Genomic DNA, 16,183 nt, shown 5'->3' on the forward strand with positions numbered 1-16,183 from the left:
AAAGGTGAAAAATTATGGTCAGGTTACAGGTAATCAAGATGCTAATGCACAAGGGAGTAACCATGTTCCCCTAGGAGCTCCGACACACCCTGAAAATGGCTCTATTCGTTTGTTTCCTGAGGACTCATCAAAATGGAGGCTATGATTAGTTATCAAGGTTTATAGGTCAATGTTCAACCTTCTAGAACAATCCATGAGTCTAACTTACAATACATACTTTGCTGGAAACCATAAGTGATGCTAGGTCTTTGTCAATAGGCATTAATCATGTTTGCTACTAAGTTAATTCAGTTATCCCCAGAGGTGTATCTAGACAAACTGCAGCCCGGGGACAAAACCTGAGTTTGGCGCCCCCTCAGTATGGGCGGTCACCCTCCCCCTCCACGACCAAATAATGATTTTTTGCACCAGCTCACAAAACACCTCCCACTCCCAGCAAAACATACACAGCTCTCTCCCCACCAACTCTCTTTCCTAATGTATTGTCCAAGGCTTAAACCCACCAGAACCAATCTCTTTCCGAATTTTGTCCTCACACCAACCCTATGAGGTAGGTTGTTAGCCTGAGAAACATTTCCAAGCCAGCGCAAGTGGGTATTAAGCATGTAAACCTCTCACAAACCACCCCCAGCAAACATTTACCAAACAAATGTCAGCATCATCTCTCACAAAACACTTCCAGTGGAATCCACCTCCAAACAGCATCACTTTCAATGGTGTTTAAATTAGGGAGCCTGGATTCTTCTTTTAAATCCACCTTAAAGGGAGAATCTGGGATCCCCAGTTAAAACAACATTGAAAGTGATGCTGTTTGGGGGTGGATTCTCCCCCATCCTGAAACAGCATCACTTTCAATGTTCAAACTGGGGACCTCACATTCTTCCTTTAAATCCATTCCAAAGAAAGTGGATTTAAAAGGAGAATCTGGGAAAATTTGGAGGGTGCCTGCTGTCAGGGGTGCAATTGTTAAGCTGGCAGCACCAAAATCTCAGGGATTTTTCAGGAGACACTTCTGATGATACCACCCAGGTTTGGTGAAGTTTGGTTCATGGGGTCCAAAGTTATGGACCCTCAAAGGTGTATCCCCCATCTTGTGTAAGCTCCCATTGGAAACAATGGGGTATGGGGGCACCCTTTTGGAAGTTCATAACTTTGGACGCCCTGACCCAAACCTCACCAAACCTGGGTGGTATCATCAGAAGTGTCTCCTGAAAAATCCCTGAGATTTTGGTGCTGCTAGCTTAAAAACTGCGCCCCTGCAGGCTGCAAACTGAAAAAAACACACTAAAAATACAAAACACTCACAAACGAACCTGAATTTTTTGCACCCTCCACTAGGGGGTGCCCAGGACAAGGGGTACCCCCTGTCCCTAGGCAAATACACCACTGGTTATCCCATACAGATCGGTTACACTATCCTCATTACCTCACCTGGTACCACCTTCCACCTCCCCTTTCCCATTTCTATTTTCTAAAAAAATTAATCTACTAATAAGAGCTATGATTCTGACATGTCCCAGAATGGCAGAAATGTGAGGGCAGTAATTATGAACAATATTTTCTTTGTTTTGCACTTGGAAGTGAATGTCATGGCCTAGTGTTCTAGGAATTCCCTAAATCTGTATAGAAAAAACCATAAAGGTTTGGGAAATTGCTAAATATACCTATGATTAGTCTGAAGATCCCTGTCGTTGGATTTGGAAACTTTTTTTAAAACTAAAATAAGCAGCAAATCTGATTTGTAATTCTTTAACTGTGTAAAACAGCCTGCACTCACCATAATTATGCACATTCCTCATGACCTCCTAGCACCAAAAGCCAATACCTATGTAAGAAGACTTACAAATAGCATAAACTAGATCAAGGCAAGAAATAATTCTAGAGAAAGCAAAACTTAAGGCGCAAACCAAGCAATGCATTTTTTATCCATTTGGGGGGTATGGGTATATATTGTCACATACAGGTATCTATCTATCAACTGCTAACACATCATAAGAATCTTTAGAATTTCCACCTGGGTTAATGTTACAATTACTGTGTGTTTTTTGCTTTCAAGGTATCTTTATGTTCCAATTAGTGCAGGAGAAACCTTTGATCAATAGCTTGCTTTTATATTCCCAAAGGGGAAATGGTCATTTTGTTGCTTCTCTTTCCCGATTAACTTCTGGTATATCTTGAAATGTGTTTTACAGCCAGCACCATCAATTCTAATTAAGACTGCAGTATACCCTGTATTCCATTTTAAGACTCTATAAATTTAAGACTCGTGGTTTCTCCTGAAACATGTCCCGAAACATTTGTTTCTCTCCCTTCCATGCCAATATTGTTTTCTTATGCTGAACATTTAGCCTGATGAAGCGTTACTGAGAGCTCAGACTGCTCACTGTTTGATGATGTTTTTGGTTGGTCCAAATAAAATGTATTTCATTGCTTTAAAAAAAAATCCAAATACCAACATCACTATCATCTTCATCAAGTTCCTGAAACCTCTTGGCAGCTTAACCAACCCATTTATAGATTTCCCATTTCTATTTATGACACCTGAAATCTCTCTCCTGAGTTTGTAATTTTTATTTTAATATAAGCTACAACAGGCATGTTCTTAATTGGAGACATGAAGCCTGCTCCATGCTTGCTTGTTTGGAGGAAACAACAGCATCCTCCAGCCCAGACTCCCAAGAAACTGATAATATGAGGCATATTGCCTCTGCTACTGAAATGAGCAGACATCTATCATTGCTACTAGCCACTGTAACTTGTAGCAACCGATAGCCTCATCTTCCATGAACTTGTCCACTCCCATTTTAAAGCCTTCCAAGTTGGCCACCATCACCATTTCCCAAGGTGGCGAGTTCCACAATTTAACTACAGGTTGTGTGAGATGTACTTCCTTTTGTTTGTCCTGAATCTCCCACCCTTCACTTCAGTGGATGACCCTGGGTTTTAGTATTATGAGAGAGTATTATTTCCTTGCCCACTGTCTCTGCACTATGCAAATTTTATAGCCCAGCTCCTAAGTTCATATCTAGCTTTTTAAATACCAGAAAAGAACCTTTGTTGTTTGGCTTACATAGACAATGAAATTTCACCACAAATGTCCGTACTGTAGGCCCCTGTAACTCCAATCACCATCTGAGCAATTTTCCAGGTTTTTTAAATGTTTCACCATCTGAAACTCTTTTCCAGGTTTTTAAAAATAAACTTTGAACAACTGTGCTGTTCCAGTGCAGTTTCATTGAGTTTCATTTAGCAGAGAAACATTCATCTAGCAGAGAAACATAGATTTTATCCAAACTCCCTAAAATATATAGCTGAATGCATTAGAACTATAACTCACTAAGGCCCCTTCCGCACACGCAAAATAATGCATTTTCAAACCACTTTCACAACTGTTTGCAAGTGGATTTTGCCATTCCGCACAGCTTCAAAGAGCGCTGAAAGCAGTTTGAAAGTGCATTATTCTGCATGTGCGGAATGAGCCTAAGTCAAGGATGCTTCATAACATTTTATAAAAATCTAATATACAGCTAATGTCTGTTATTACAGAGTTTCTAAAAAGCAGCCTGCTTGTGAGTTAATGAATTGTTATCTCTGAGAAGAAGAAAATCCCTTAAAGCTAACAACCTTTAGAGACTCCTGCGAGAAGGGTTGTGAAGGGTGTGAGTGCCATTCAAAGGGTGTGAGCATAACAGGTTATCAGGTCAAGGGTGTGGAATTTATCATACAGTTTTATAATTGCTTTGAATATTTATTATATAGACTTGGTATTTTTTTAACTTAACCTGCTAGTTTATGCTTGTCTCGGGTTTCTATTATTTTATTAGAAACGGGTTGTATATTTTCATGTTTAAAATAATACTCGAGATGATTTACAAAAACTGAGTAACAGTAAAATATAGTAAGACCACAAAACTACCAACACAAATCGGATCAACCTATCAGCAAATTTTTTATTTGCAAGTTAAAATCAATTCGTATTTAAAACTGGGGTCACCAGAATGGCACCTGTGGGCCATACTGTCCTCAATGACACCTGTTATTAAAAAGTGGGTGGGGCCAGGTGGAGCTGTTGTCCAACAGGGCTTCTGATTGGCCTTTGCAACTTTTTAAAATTGCTTAATCTGATTGGCTGTGCAACTTTTTAAAAACACTGCTTTGGCATTTGCCACTGCAACACACAAATTATCATTGTGCTACTAAAGGTAAGCTGTGTGTGAGCAAGAAAATATTTTTAAACAAGGTGTTTATTTTGAAAGGCATCCTGTTAAACTGAAATGCTGCAGAGTTAGTATTGGTGAAAACAGTATCATTAACAAAATGTCATCCAATTTGTAATATGCATTCTGAAGGGACGCAATATTACATAGTGTCTTGCAATTGTTTCTGACTTTTAGCCAAACCAGATTTTCCAAACTGGGATGCCTGTTATTTCATTTTAAAAATAATTTTAAAAATAAAATATATAAGAAATATACACGCCTCATAGAAGGTCTTCAAAGAATAAATCCTACTTGCCCACAGTTATTATAGACACAGGACTCAGATAGGGGTTTTCCATCATAAGGAGAAAATTTAGCATGTACATGTATGTTAATATGCATTTATACCAGTTCTAATGCATTATACATTATTTTACTTAGTATACCTTAGTTGGCTTCCTCACAGCCTTTGCCCACTGAAATGCTGGCATAGGTCCATATAGCCCAATGGAGAGCTGTTTTGCAGCAGGGAGGCTTTTTTGTTTTCTTCCTCTCATGCTGCTGAGAAGCCTTCCTGGAGAAGGTGGGACAGCCCACTGCCCCAGGCTCTGGATTTGACTGTAAAATAGCCCACATAGTGTAGTGGTTAAAGTATCAGACTAGGATCTGGAAAATCAAGGTTCAAATTCCCATATAGGCCATGGAAGCTTGCTGGGGGACCTTGGGTCAGTCACACACACTCTCAACCTAACCTACCTCATAGGGATTGTTGTGAGGAGATAGAATGGTATAAGTCATTTTGGGTTTAAAGCCCTCGACCTCTTTCCTCACCCACAGCCAGCCTGCCTAGTTTCACTCCCCCATCACTCCTTCATGCTGCTTTGAACGCTTCCCCCTTGCCCTCTTCCCTGTTGCCAACACCTTCCCTCCTTTCTAAATGCTTGTACCAATACACCAATAGGAACAATAGAAGCAGAGTCTCTTTCTGGTTTCACCCCACCTCCCACGCTCTGCTTCCACCATCCCTGATGATGGGGGGGGGGCTTTTTGCAACTGTATTTCAAACAATTTTCCTGGCTGCAGAGTGGCAGGAAGAGGGAGGGAGATAAAGAGGGGAGGGGAAGGGAGCATGTGGTCAAGGGAAAGGCTTTGCCTCTTTCCTTTTTGTGTGGTCAAGGGAATGGCTTTGCCTCTTTCTTTTGCAGGGGGGCGGGTTATGTTAGGACGGGATATCACAGGTGTACTGATATAAATGCAATTTAAAGGACTTTAACAAAGGCCTTTTTCTTGCAACTACAGGTGTAATGAGATCTGTAAGATCTTTACTTTAAAGTTTAAGAGGAATTGATGGGTGAAGTTCAGATAAACAGGAAAAGCTGCAGAGGCTCATAGAGACTAGCAAGCAAGCTTCAGGCAGAGAATGGCTCCTTGTGTGTAAACAGAAAAATGCAAGGAGATTCTTCTGCAAGCTTACTGTTCGCTGAAGAGCCCTGAGGTGAGCATTCTATGCGTAATAGGCCAGTACATTTATTTAGGTGAATTCAAAGAGTTTAACTCTTTTATCATTGTTCTTTTGAAGTATGAAATGATAGCTGGGTTTTGATGCAAGTCTTTGAGAGCTAAAAAGTAGAATGTTCATTTTGAATGAAACTTTAAAAATAAATCCCATTCCCACAAATTATTATTTCTCTATGATCAAGGAATTAATCCTAACATTTCTGTCTAGATTAGAATCACTGATCTCACCTGACTGGTTATATAGATGATTACAAAGCACATTCATTACCAGTTCACTCTTGACAACAGAACAAAACTCTGTTGAATTATCATCTCTTCAGCCTAAATAATTTTGATTACTATAACAGTCTCTTGGCTTTCAGCTATTCAAATGTCATGAAGAGTCATTTGAAAGTAGGGTTGCCAACAATCCTGGGAAAATGTCCTCCCTCTTTAGTAGAGGCTGAATGTATGACAACAAACTGAAGCTTTTCAGCGATGGAGGTAAATATCATCACCTGCGATGGAGGTAAATATCATCAGCTGCTAAATAACATACAGGCATTTTATTTATCTCTAGGTAGTTGGCAACCCAGTTTGAAAATGCTTTGTCTCCAGCTGGGTGGATTGACATAAATCATTATTAAAATCACCAAGAGAGATAATTGATATAGATACAATTTGCTATTATTATTGAGATACAGCTTTTCTACCCATTCCCAACATTACTCAGAGTTGGTATACAACTACCAATCCTGTGAATACCTTACTGCACTTCTAGTGCCTTCCTTCAAAAAAAAAAAGTTTATGGAAAGATTTAAGTTAGTCTTCTCATGCATTGTTAAGTACTCAGTGAACGCTGGGCAAAATAGAAGCTCCAGTGGTTTATTTAGACAACAGGGAGGTGTTCTTGTTGGTAAGCGAACACAGAACAAAATTGGTGAAAGGGTGTGTTTGCAATTGGCCAAGGAGAATGAGTCATTGAAAAAATGAAACATGCAGAAACCAAGGCTAATGCCTTCAATATCTACCTTGCAAACTTAGGAGTCAGTCTATGCATGCAATGTGGCAAAGAAAAAACTTGGCTTCCACAAAGAATCTACAAATGTGGAATTCAGATCTAAGGACATAATCTGCCAGTTTCTTATTCTCTGTTATGATTCCACTCATTTCCATGTACCGCGCTGCCCTGTGTGCGGAATGTGTGTGTGTGTGAGATGATAAATACTTTGCTCAGTTATTTACCATCCTAATTTGCTCAGAGCTTTGCATGGCCTTTTAGCTCATATCCACAATCTTGGGACTACTTCTTCCAAAAATGGAAATGAAACTTTCATCATCATCATGCAATATTCAGTGCCTTCAGATCTTGCTTGAATGCTCTCCTCCAGGTGTTTCTAGTGCATCCTTACTATTGTTTGGCACTTTAAAACCAAGAAATCAGAATAGTCTGCTTTCAGTTTACCAGACAAGTTCTGGTTACATAGCACCATGTCAAGTACTTTGTTAGTACCATGAGCTTGCCAGTGTTGTCAAGCTAGCCTAACAATCTGCATACAAGTTTCAGAACTGCTGTTGGTAGATTCCAATTCTACAAGTAAAGCAAGCTGCAGAGAATACTTGCAACCCTAAGGGAGCTTTTCTGGGAGTAAGTACATGGAATAATATGGAGCTTACTTCTAAGCTGATGACTCTATTCTTTGCAACACTATACCCTGTCTCACCAAAAGAAAAAAATGTAACTTAATTCGCCACATGCTGAACCGGATGATTTAGAATGCTCCGCATGGGTTCTAGTGCCTACCTAATTCTGTTACCTAATTCTGCTATAGTGGGCAGTAACTTGACATTCAGTTTACAATCTCTTTCAGCTTTCAGTAGAAACCATAACTAGAATATCCATACTTTTGTAGTTCATCAATAGTGGGTTTGTTTCCATCTGAAAGAATGAAAGCTGCTTAGGTTTTTCCCTTCAAGGGGTTCCTTCTTTTTTTTAAAAAAAGGATGACCTTCAACAAGTAGCAGGATTTGTTAAAGAGTCTATAGGGCTTCTATGAAAAGGCCCTTTCCTGATCTCATTGCTGGTTATACTGTTTTCAGACCTGAGAGTGGGCAGGAAGAAAAAAGTCTCAGCTCTTCTGCAGCCTCTTTTTTTTTTAAAAAAAGCAAAATATGAAGGCTGTGATAACTCCATTGAGGTAAATGAAGTGTAAAGGATGAGTCTACTGTGGATTGCATTGTGCAGTTCATGTGATCCAAGAATGCTTTGCCTTTAATGATGTTCTGCAAGATTCTCTGAAGACACTGAAAGTGTATGTGCCTTATACCACCTGTGCATGATCCTTCCTCTCTGTGTAGGCTGGCAAGATAAAATTGGGCAGCCATATCTATATTAATTACATGGACAAAACTACATGTGAGGGGGGGGGGTCTGGTTAACTCTTCATCTAGGTGCCATTTTTCCAATAAAAAAAAAAACCCAACTGCTTTTAGCCCCAGCTGGGGGAGGTGAATAGTTAGTATTATTTCTGTTTCTACTGGGGCTAAAAGCATCTTGAGAGACTATTTACAACCAGGAAAACTGCACCATAACCCCAAGCAATAGCAGCCTCCTTCCCTCTCCTGATCCTTTTTGAGCTACAAATCCACATGTTGGATTATTTCCAATGTTGTGACTTGGCCTATAGCTAGTAAGGAAGCAGGAATAGCAACTGTCAGCAAGAATTTCTGCATCTCTAGATATATAAGGAAGTTTAATGACAAACATCTCCACCACCACCACCCCCTTTAAAGCAAATATATTTTATTTCATTACCAGATAATGGGCTTGATCTGGCCAGCTTTTTGATTCTATTTTGGCTCATTTCCCTTTGTTACCGTGGGCCTTTCCCCACTCCCATTGTTCCCCTCTATGCCGCGTGCTGCTCCCAGCGCGCAGCATCCCAGGCGCGCGCCCAGCCATCCCCATGACCCCGCGCTCTACGCGGGGCCATCAAAAGGCGCCGTTAAGAAGAGCGCCTGGGATGCTGCACGCTGAGGGGTGCGACAGCAGCAGCTTCAGGGCGGCTGTGCTGTCGCCGCCCCTCTCAGTGGGGAGTGCCGAGGGACCCCGTGCTACTCTCCTCGAGTAGTGCGGGGCTTAAGGTAAGTGGGGAAAGGCCCCATTTCTCATTACTTTTGTCCACACAGGTCGTATGCTCACAAAATCCCTTTTTGGTAATCAAATGGGAATCTTTTTTCCCTTTTTCACTGGTCGAAAATCTAGCTGGATCCAACTCTCTGGGATTTTTAACCAGTATTTATAAAGGCTTGCTATGAATTTCAGCACTGCTACAGGAACCATTTAAACATCTAGATCTGCAGGCCTGTTTTCAGTGCATCTCACCCAGAGGTATTTAGACTGGGCCCCTTTTGTCTGTTTCTCTAGACCAGCTATCAATTACTTGGGAACTATGCTATTAGAACAGCTCATGTTTATTTTTTTAACAGGTGTAAACTACCACCCGTGAGTCCTTTTGCATTTAAATTTGAGTGGTTGTTTCTAATTACTAGAAACAATGTTATAATTACCCTTTTTTTAAAAAATGCATCTTTAGCAGGATTGGGTTTGTGAACAAAATGTATAGTACATCACACCTCTCCCTCCTCCCTTTCCCTTTCTAATTCACTGAATAGCAGACAGATTCATTTACTGGCTTGCATGATGTTTCTACCAACAGGAATACGATTGTTAAAAATCTACAGGTGCCCCTAGAAGGTTTTGGCCCTGAAATAAGATAGTACAGAGCTCTTCCAATCTCCTTCCTTCTAATCAGAGGCATTCATATTTGACCAACAAAAGATCTCCTTGGCATCAAGGGAAAAAGCCACATTTTTTAAAAAGCAACATCAGTTACTGTGGTAATTAATTCATATAAATTTACCACCTAGCCTCTTTTTTTTTACAGTAACTGGGACACATGAAAAATAATCTGCTTTGGGAAGAATTGCTAAAGAAAAGGAGGGTTGGAATTCTAAATCGAGCCGTGTGATTGTGTGTTCCAGGAAGCTACGTGTGAGCTCACTTTCGGGAAATAACATTTTACCTTGTACTCTTAAAGCTCAAAAACCAGACAAGTATGAACAGTCAAGTTATTTTACTCCCTGAGCCATGCTATTTTTACATTGTTCTGTATTTGGCGAGACTCGGACAAGAGTTTTGACACTTTGCTCTCCTCTCCCCTTCATGCTCTTGTATGGTTCCTTCAAGTGAACTGCCCCTGTTACAACTCCAAATGTCAATTTTAATACCAAAGTCACTTTTTAGAAATCCTAGTTATTTGAGCAACAGGACTCCTTTCTTTAATCCAGCTAAGAAGTTTGAACAGGGAATGCATGAGACCTTACAAACAGACTTAAAATGTTCTTTTCAGGACAGACCCACTGCAACTTTATGTTGTATGTCTGGCTCTCTGATTTGGGAGATGTAGCATTCAGACCCATTAGTGGATATTTGTTACAATTCTTATTCCCATTCAAAATAATTCTAGCATCCACATCTACGTCGTACTAAGCACTACACAATTCCCTGCGCCCTCCAAAAGCAGGAGGCAAGAATGTACAGTGATAATGATATTCTCGGGGACACGGTCCTCTTTGCAAACTGTAATGCCATGGCAATGTGCTGGGAAAGAACTGGAAGGGCGACTTGTTTGCTTCTTCTTTGTGTCCTAAGCTAAGCTCTCATTACACATTCGCACTGTTCCGGAGTCGTTGCTGCCCTTCCCCTGCAACAGGTCAAGGTGCAGGCCTTCCTCCTCCTCGTGTTCTCCCAGAAGTGAGGCGGAGAAGGGGAGGATTTCCCTCCTCCGATAGCTCGCCCCGCAACTCCCGGTCACGCAAGGTGCAAAGGCGGCCCTCTCCGGCTGGAGCCAAGGCGACTGTTTCCAAAGCGCTTTCTCATTCGGGAGGCGGCGACTGCTGCTGCAAGAAGCAGTTCCTCCTGCAATCGAGCCGCAGCTCCCCGAGGTGCAAAGGAGACGGGAGGCCCCGCCCCGGGGGCGGTCACGGGCACGGCGCCTCCTCTCCAGGGAGCGCAGCGGGGGCTCCTCCTCCTCCCCTCTCGAACAGCTGCTGGGGGCTTTCGGCGAGCAACGTGGCGCGAGCCTTGCGCTTCTCTTTGAAGCGGCCCGAGCGCGAGATGCGCAGGTTCCTGCGGCTGCCGCTGCCCAAGTTGGGGGGCTGCGGGGTCTCCAGCGAGTCCGAGGGGTTGGGCGGGGCGAGGGGCGGCTCCGAGGGGTGGGGCGGCGTTCGGGGAGCTCCTGGCGCGGCCGCCGGTGCCTCTTTGGCCTTTTTGCGGGAGGTCAGCGATTTCCACCACGTGCCTGACGAGCCGCTTTTGCCGCCGGGCCCGCTCGAGGGGGCGGCTGCTGCCGCGCTCTCAGCCATCTTTTACGCACCCTTCTCTAGGTCGGGGCTGCCAGGGTCCTGGAGGAAAGGAAAGAAAGTAAGGAGCTTGGGCATCTTTGTACCCAGGCCCGACTTAGGCACAGAGAAAGGTCTCGGAAGGGCAACATTTCCAGTTGCCAACCCACCTCCCCCAATACCCCAGGGAAACTGTCCACTAGGCTTGTCATTGCTCCCCATCAGCAGAAGACACACAAAAGCTGCAGCTGGGATGGGACTTCCTTGGCCCAAGGGGAAGATTGCAGACAAGATGCGACCTGGGCGCCTTTGAAAAATAAAATCTCTCCTTCAGACACTTTGCACAGTTCACTGAGTGCTCTGTTTGTGGTCATATTCTTCTCGCATGGCTATTTTTACTTTCAGTTCATTTGAGTTTCAGCTTCTCCCGATCCAGTTCCCAGCCTTCTCCCCTGAAGTCTTTTCTTGATTGTGACAAACTTTTCGAGTATAAATAATCGAGGCCTAGTAGTTCTTTGCTTGAACTTTTCATGGCCACTGCAAACCACTCAGTGAAAGCAAGAAAGAAAACAGAGCAGCTTTAAGATTCCCCAAGGAGGGAGCATGAAGAAACAGAAAGATAACCAAGAACGGTACCTTCCTTGCTTGGTCGACCCTGCCAGTTGAGTCAAGAGTATAGGGCTGGGTAAAGACACTCTAAAAGGCCCAAAATATAATAAGTTGTAATCTCTGTAGATGAAGTCATTTATAATGATTGCAACTCGTTATATGGTAAATATGCTGTGTGGAATCCACCTGTGTCAAGTTTAAGAGGGCTCATAGCACTATCAAAGAAAAGGTCATACTAGAAATTTAGCATGCTTTTAAATGTGTAGGTTCTTCATAATTCGAGGCCTAAACGATTGTCTTCTTAGCTAGTGTATGAATCTGGCCCTGTTTAAAATGAATTGGCATGCTGTCTTTTGGCAAGCCAGACACCAACAGGAAAGGATTTTGTTGCCTACTGAATTCAGTTTCTAGCTGCATGGATGAGCTGAATTTCTTGCTGCTAAATGCAGCAATCTGAAAACTAAGGTCTACAGGTCTTATTTATGCACTTCACCAAAGGATGCAGCTATTCTCAGGGGTCGATGATTCACAATCACATCCCCACTACTGTTGCTCACTTTGTTGCACAAACTTGGCTGTGCCTGTGGGGTTCATTGGGGAAAAAAAAGATTTGTTTCCATTCCTAAAATCACAGCACTTATAAAAACTACATAAACTTGAATTCATCTGGAGTGTTGGAGGGTTAAAACCTTTCCACACCGCATTGTCTTCTTTTGTACTAGTGAAATCATTAGCAACAGTTAAATCTCTCCAAGATTGACAAAGCAACCAGGAATTCAGTTGCTTAGCACAATCCATGAAAAGCCTTTTTTGGTTAGGCTTGTGGTATTTCCAGTACACTGATTTTCTGACCCAGCAGTCTCTTGATAAGTCCAGCTACAACTGAACTCTTGCAGAGAAGTCCACAACCATGTCTCTGAGTTAGCTGAGTGAAGTTAACATTTTAATTTTCCTGGGTTGGGAATTTTGTGTTGGTATGTCACAACTGTCAAAACAAAGAACTTCAGTTTTAGACTAAAACATCGGGCTGCAATTTTAAACCCGCTAAGCAGTAAGTCTTATGGGGACCTTCTCATGCAAGCAGGCTTCAGGCTGTTCTATAAGCCAGGTAATAGCAAACACTTTTAAGGGCAATATACTCTGAGTCGGACTGAAAACCTAAATATCCTCTAGGTTCATTTCAGTATGCTCCCTGTAACCAGTGGTACAGAGACAGTTCACATTCTTGAATGTTCTGTGTTTATTTTAAATATGCTTCTTGATAGTCTGCAAACACCTCTGATAGGGAATATTTCCATCTCTGTCCTGGTATTTGCTTGTGCTTCTGCAGATCAGATAGCATGTCACCTTTGCTTTGCTGAATCAGAGCTCTGCCTGGTTTCAATGATAATTTGGCCAATGTCCCAGCAGCTTCAGAAGCAAAGCATGGTGGCCATGATCATCCTTGATTGTCCCCCTGAACTGTTAAAAAATCAGTTGTAACCTGTCTTTTGTCATAAATGCTCTATTCAGATTTCATGGGTACGTGAAATGAATTGATTTATTGAGTACTGGGAGACTGCCTTCAGTTTGGGGAACTGTCAAGTATTCTTTTTAGCCCTATCAGTCTGCAAGTTTGGCTTTTAAAACTCTCATCCACTTCAATTTTGTGCTCTCGGGTTCAGCCACGGTCTCAAGTGATTCTCTTTCCTGCACTTGCACACACTACGATTGGTTCAGTGAGTTTGCTTTAATGTGTTGTTAAGAATCAAAAACAGCTCCTGTGCCACTTACAAGATTGCGAAACTTCACAAAAACTTTCAGAAGAACAAAAATTCGTAGTCATTTTTTAAAACAATCCTGATAGCCAGGCTTAAACAAATGGTATTGCATCTTCAGGTTTGTACTGAAGACTAGAACATCCCTTTTGAAGGGCTTCCTGCTATGACTGTGAAGGCAGACGCCCTTGCTACACTGAAGGATGAAGAGTTGGAGGGGGGGGGGGGAGCAGATTTCACCAACACAGATGAGAGTATTGAAGTACAAGGGGGATCACTGAGCAGCATGGAATACATTAGACAGCTGTAAGGAACAGAATGAGGTGGGTAAAAGGAAAAGAGACAGAATGCTATTGGAGCTAGCAGCAGTGAGATCCTGTTATTTCATAGTGAAGGCAAAATCCTCACTGCTGGGATGTTTGCTTCCCTGGGCACAGCAGGCATGTAGCCAAAGGGCTATTGATGCATCTGTGCTGCCCAAGCAAACCAGGCAGGTGCAACAGGGACATCCGTAGATGCAACAGGGACATCACTCATCTGGCAGCCCAACTGGTTTGAAAGTTTAAAATAAGGTGAGCCAGAGAAAGTTTTCAGTTCAAAAAGCGACAGCATGGCACACCCTCCAGGGCTCCCTCAAGACACCAAGTAGACCGGGAGAAGGCTTTAGGTGGTGGCTTTCTACCTACCACGCAGACATTCAGTGCACTGCCCAGGACTCGAGTGTGCCACCCATCCAACCTCTGGCCCTCAGGAATAACTCCGAGATTGCAGCCGAGTCCTCTTTACACTGCAGCAGCCATAAGCCGCCTATGGGACTACCCGAGGTAGAAGCCTAGCTCTGCTCAAGCCCCCGTGAGCTGTCACCAAAGGGATGCTGATAGATTTCCCCTCTCTTCCACTGCCCCCCCCCCCACACACACTTTAAACTCAAGTGGAGAAAGTTTTTCAGTACGCCTCCATCTCTTTCTTCGAGGACACTGTGGAGGGCTCAGAAGCCAGGAGGAAGGAGACCACCGGGGGCGAGCGCGCGTCCGTCTCCTCTGGGGTGGCGAAGAGGGTGGGGGAGAAATCTGCGGCAGGAGCGCGCTCCTGGTGGGCACCTGCCTGTTGAAGAAAAGCCAAGCCGCGCGCTCTCACCCACCTGTTGGCCGCAGGAGCTGGGGTCGTCAATCCATCCCGTAGCCCCAGCTGGAAGCGGCGTTAGCTGGACTTGCTCCGGGGAACTCCTCGCTACCGCAGCAACAGGCTGCCGCGCAGAACTAGCCCAGGAGAACTAGCCCTTTCCGGCGCCCGCCCGCTCCTCCTCAGAACTGTCGCAGGTGGCACACACACTTCTGCAACTTGGGCAGCCCCTCTGCCTCTAGCCAGTTTAGCTTGGCTGTTTCCAGGGGCTACTAGAAGCACCTGGGAAAAGGCACCGGCCGTCTAAGGGAAACACTTTTCTTTCCTCAACTTTAATTTTTTTTTACAAATGTCACCCGCCCGAGTCACTTTCTTCTGAGGTCCGACCTGTATACCTGATACTGGGAAAACAAGGAATCAGGTGTCGGTAAGCTCCTGAGAGAACCCCCGCCCTTTCTTCTGCTGCCTAATTGGGATTGGTTCCTATGGAATGGAAGCTTAGCATGGATTGGCTCAGGAGTGGGAAAAGTGGCAGCACCGTATAAATCAATAGGCAAGGAGAGATGCAGGCAGCAGGGTACAACTTTTTCTTTTTGTCTCCACCAGTTCAATTTGGATGGTGGCCATTCAGTACAACTTGGCTTTCTTCCTTCCTCCTGGGCTGATTTCCTTGTAACGCTGTCATGGGTTCTTTCCACCTCTGCCAGTCTTGCTGCCCATGTGACTATTCTGTTGGCAGGAAGAAGGAGAGAGTGCCAGGCAGAGCTGCTCTCCAAGGCTATATAAATAGCCTGGCTTATTTTGCCATTCATATGCTACGGATCTTTCTGTTGTTCATTGTTTTAGTCTGATTCTTGTCACTTAGGTTTGCAGTTTGGATTCTACCTGTGGGATCATAAGGGTTGCCAGATCCTGGTTTGGAAATACCTGAAGATTTTTTTTGGGGGCGGGGGGTGGAGCCTGAGGAAGCCAGGGTTTTAGGAGGGGAGGGAGGGGGAGGCATCCATGAATACTTATATCTTTTTTAAAAAACTGCCAGTGCTCATTTTGGCAGGAACATGAAGTCATATTCAGCTGGGAGATATATACACACTGGTGCCCTGAGTTATTATTTATGAAATAATACAGACTTCCTGAGAAAACTACAGTCACTTAGTGACCTTCTTGAAAACTCCATTCCATGGAATCCTTAGACAGCAGCATTACAGACAAAGATGGGATATAAGCCATCAGGAATGTCATCTTTGACGAAGCCACAGCACTTCTGGTTGTTGAGTTTTGTGACTTTGTCTTTACCTACAACAATATCAGTTTTGAGAAAATTTTGTATCTTCAAATCAATAGCATATCCATAAAAAAACCCGTGTTTCCACATTTGTAACAGATTTAAAACAATTCTTTTTCAACACCTGTCTTGAAATCCTCCCTTGTGATATTAATGTGACATTAATAATCCAAACTGGGAAAGGAAATATTCCTTTAGAACTATAATGGCTTCCCTCTAGACCAGTCCATGATCTGCAGCCCGTTTCTGCAACACCTCACAAAAAGCAGATTAATTTAGTGCTTAAGCAGATTTGATGAAGACCACAGCTA

The 16,183-nt window shown here is 43.2% G+C and overlaps 1 protein-coding gene across 1 annotated transcript; it reads right to left on the reverse strand.

Moving 5' to 3' along the window:
• Positions 1–9,991: 9,991 nt before the first annotated feature.
• PRR15 (proline rich 15) lies at positions 9,992–15,480 on the reverse strand. Its single transcript, XM_048511276.1, has 2 exons — positions 14,607–15,480; positions 9,992–11,162 (listed from the first exon to the last, which is right to left on the reverse strand). Exon 2 carries the CDS (start codon positions 11,121–11,123, stop codon positions 10,740–10,742), a length of 384 nt encoding a protein of 127 aa, XP_048367233.1. The 5' UTR covers positions 11,124–11,162; positions 14,607–15,480; the 3' UTR covers positions 9,992–10,739.
• Between the last annotated feature and the right edge of the window lie 703 nt (positions 15,481–16,183).

The sequence above is a fragment of the Sphaerodactylus townsendi genome, linkage group LG11 (genome assembly GCF_021028975.2).
Source record: "Sphaerodactylus townsendi isolate TG3544 linkage group LG11, MPM_Stown_v2.3, whole genome shotgun sequence".
Classification (NCBI taxonomy): domain Eukaryota; kingdom Metazoa; phylum Chordata; class Lepidosauria; order Squamata; family Sphaerodactylidae; genus Sphaerodactylus; species Sphaerodactylus townsendi.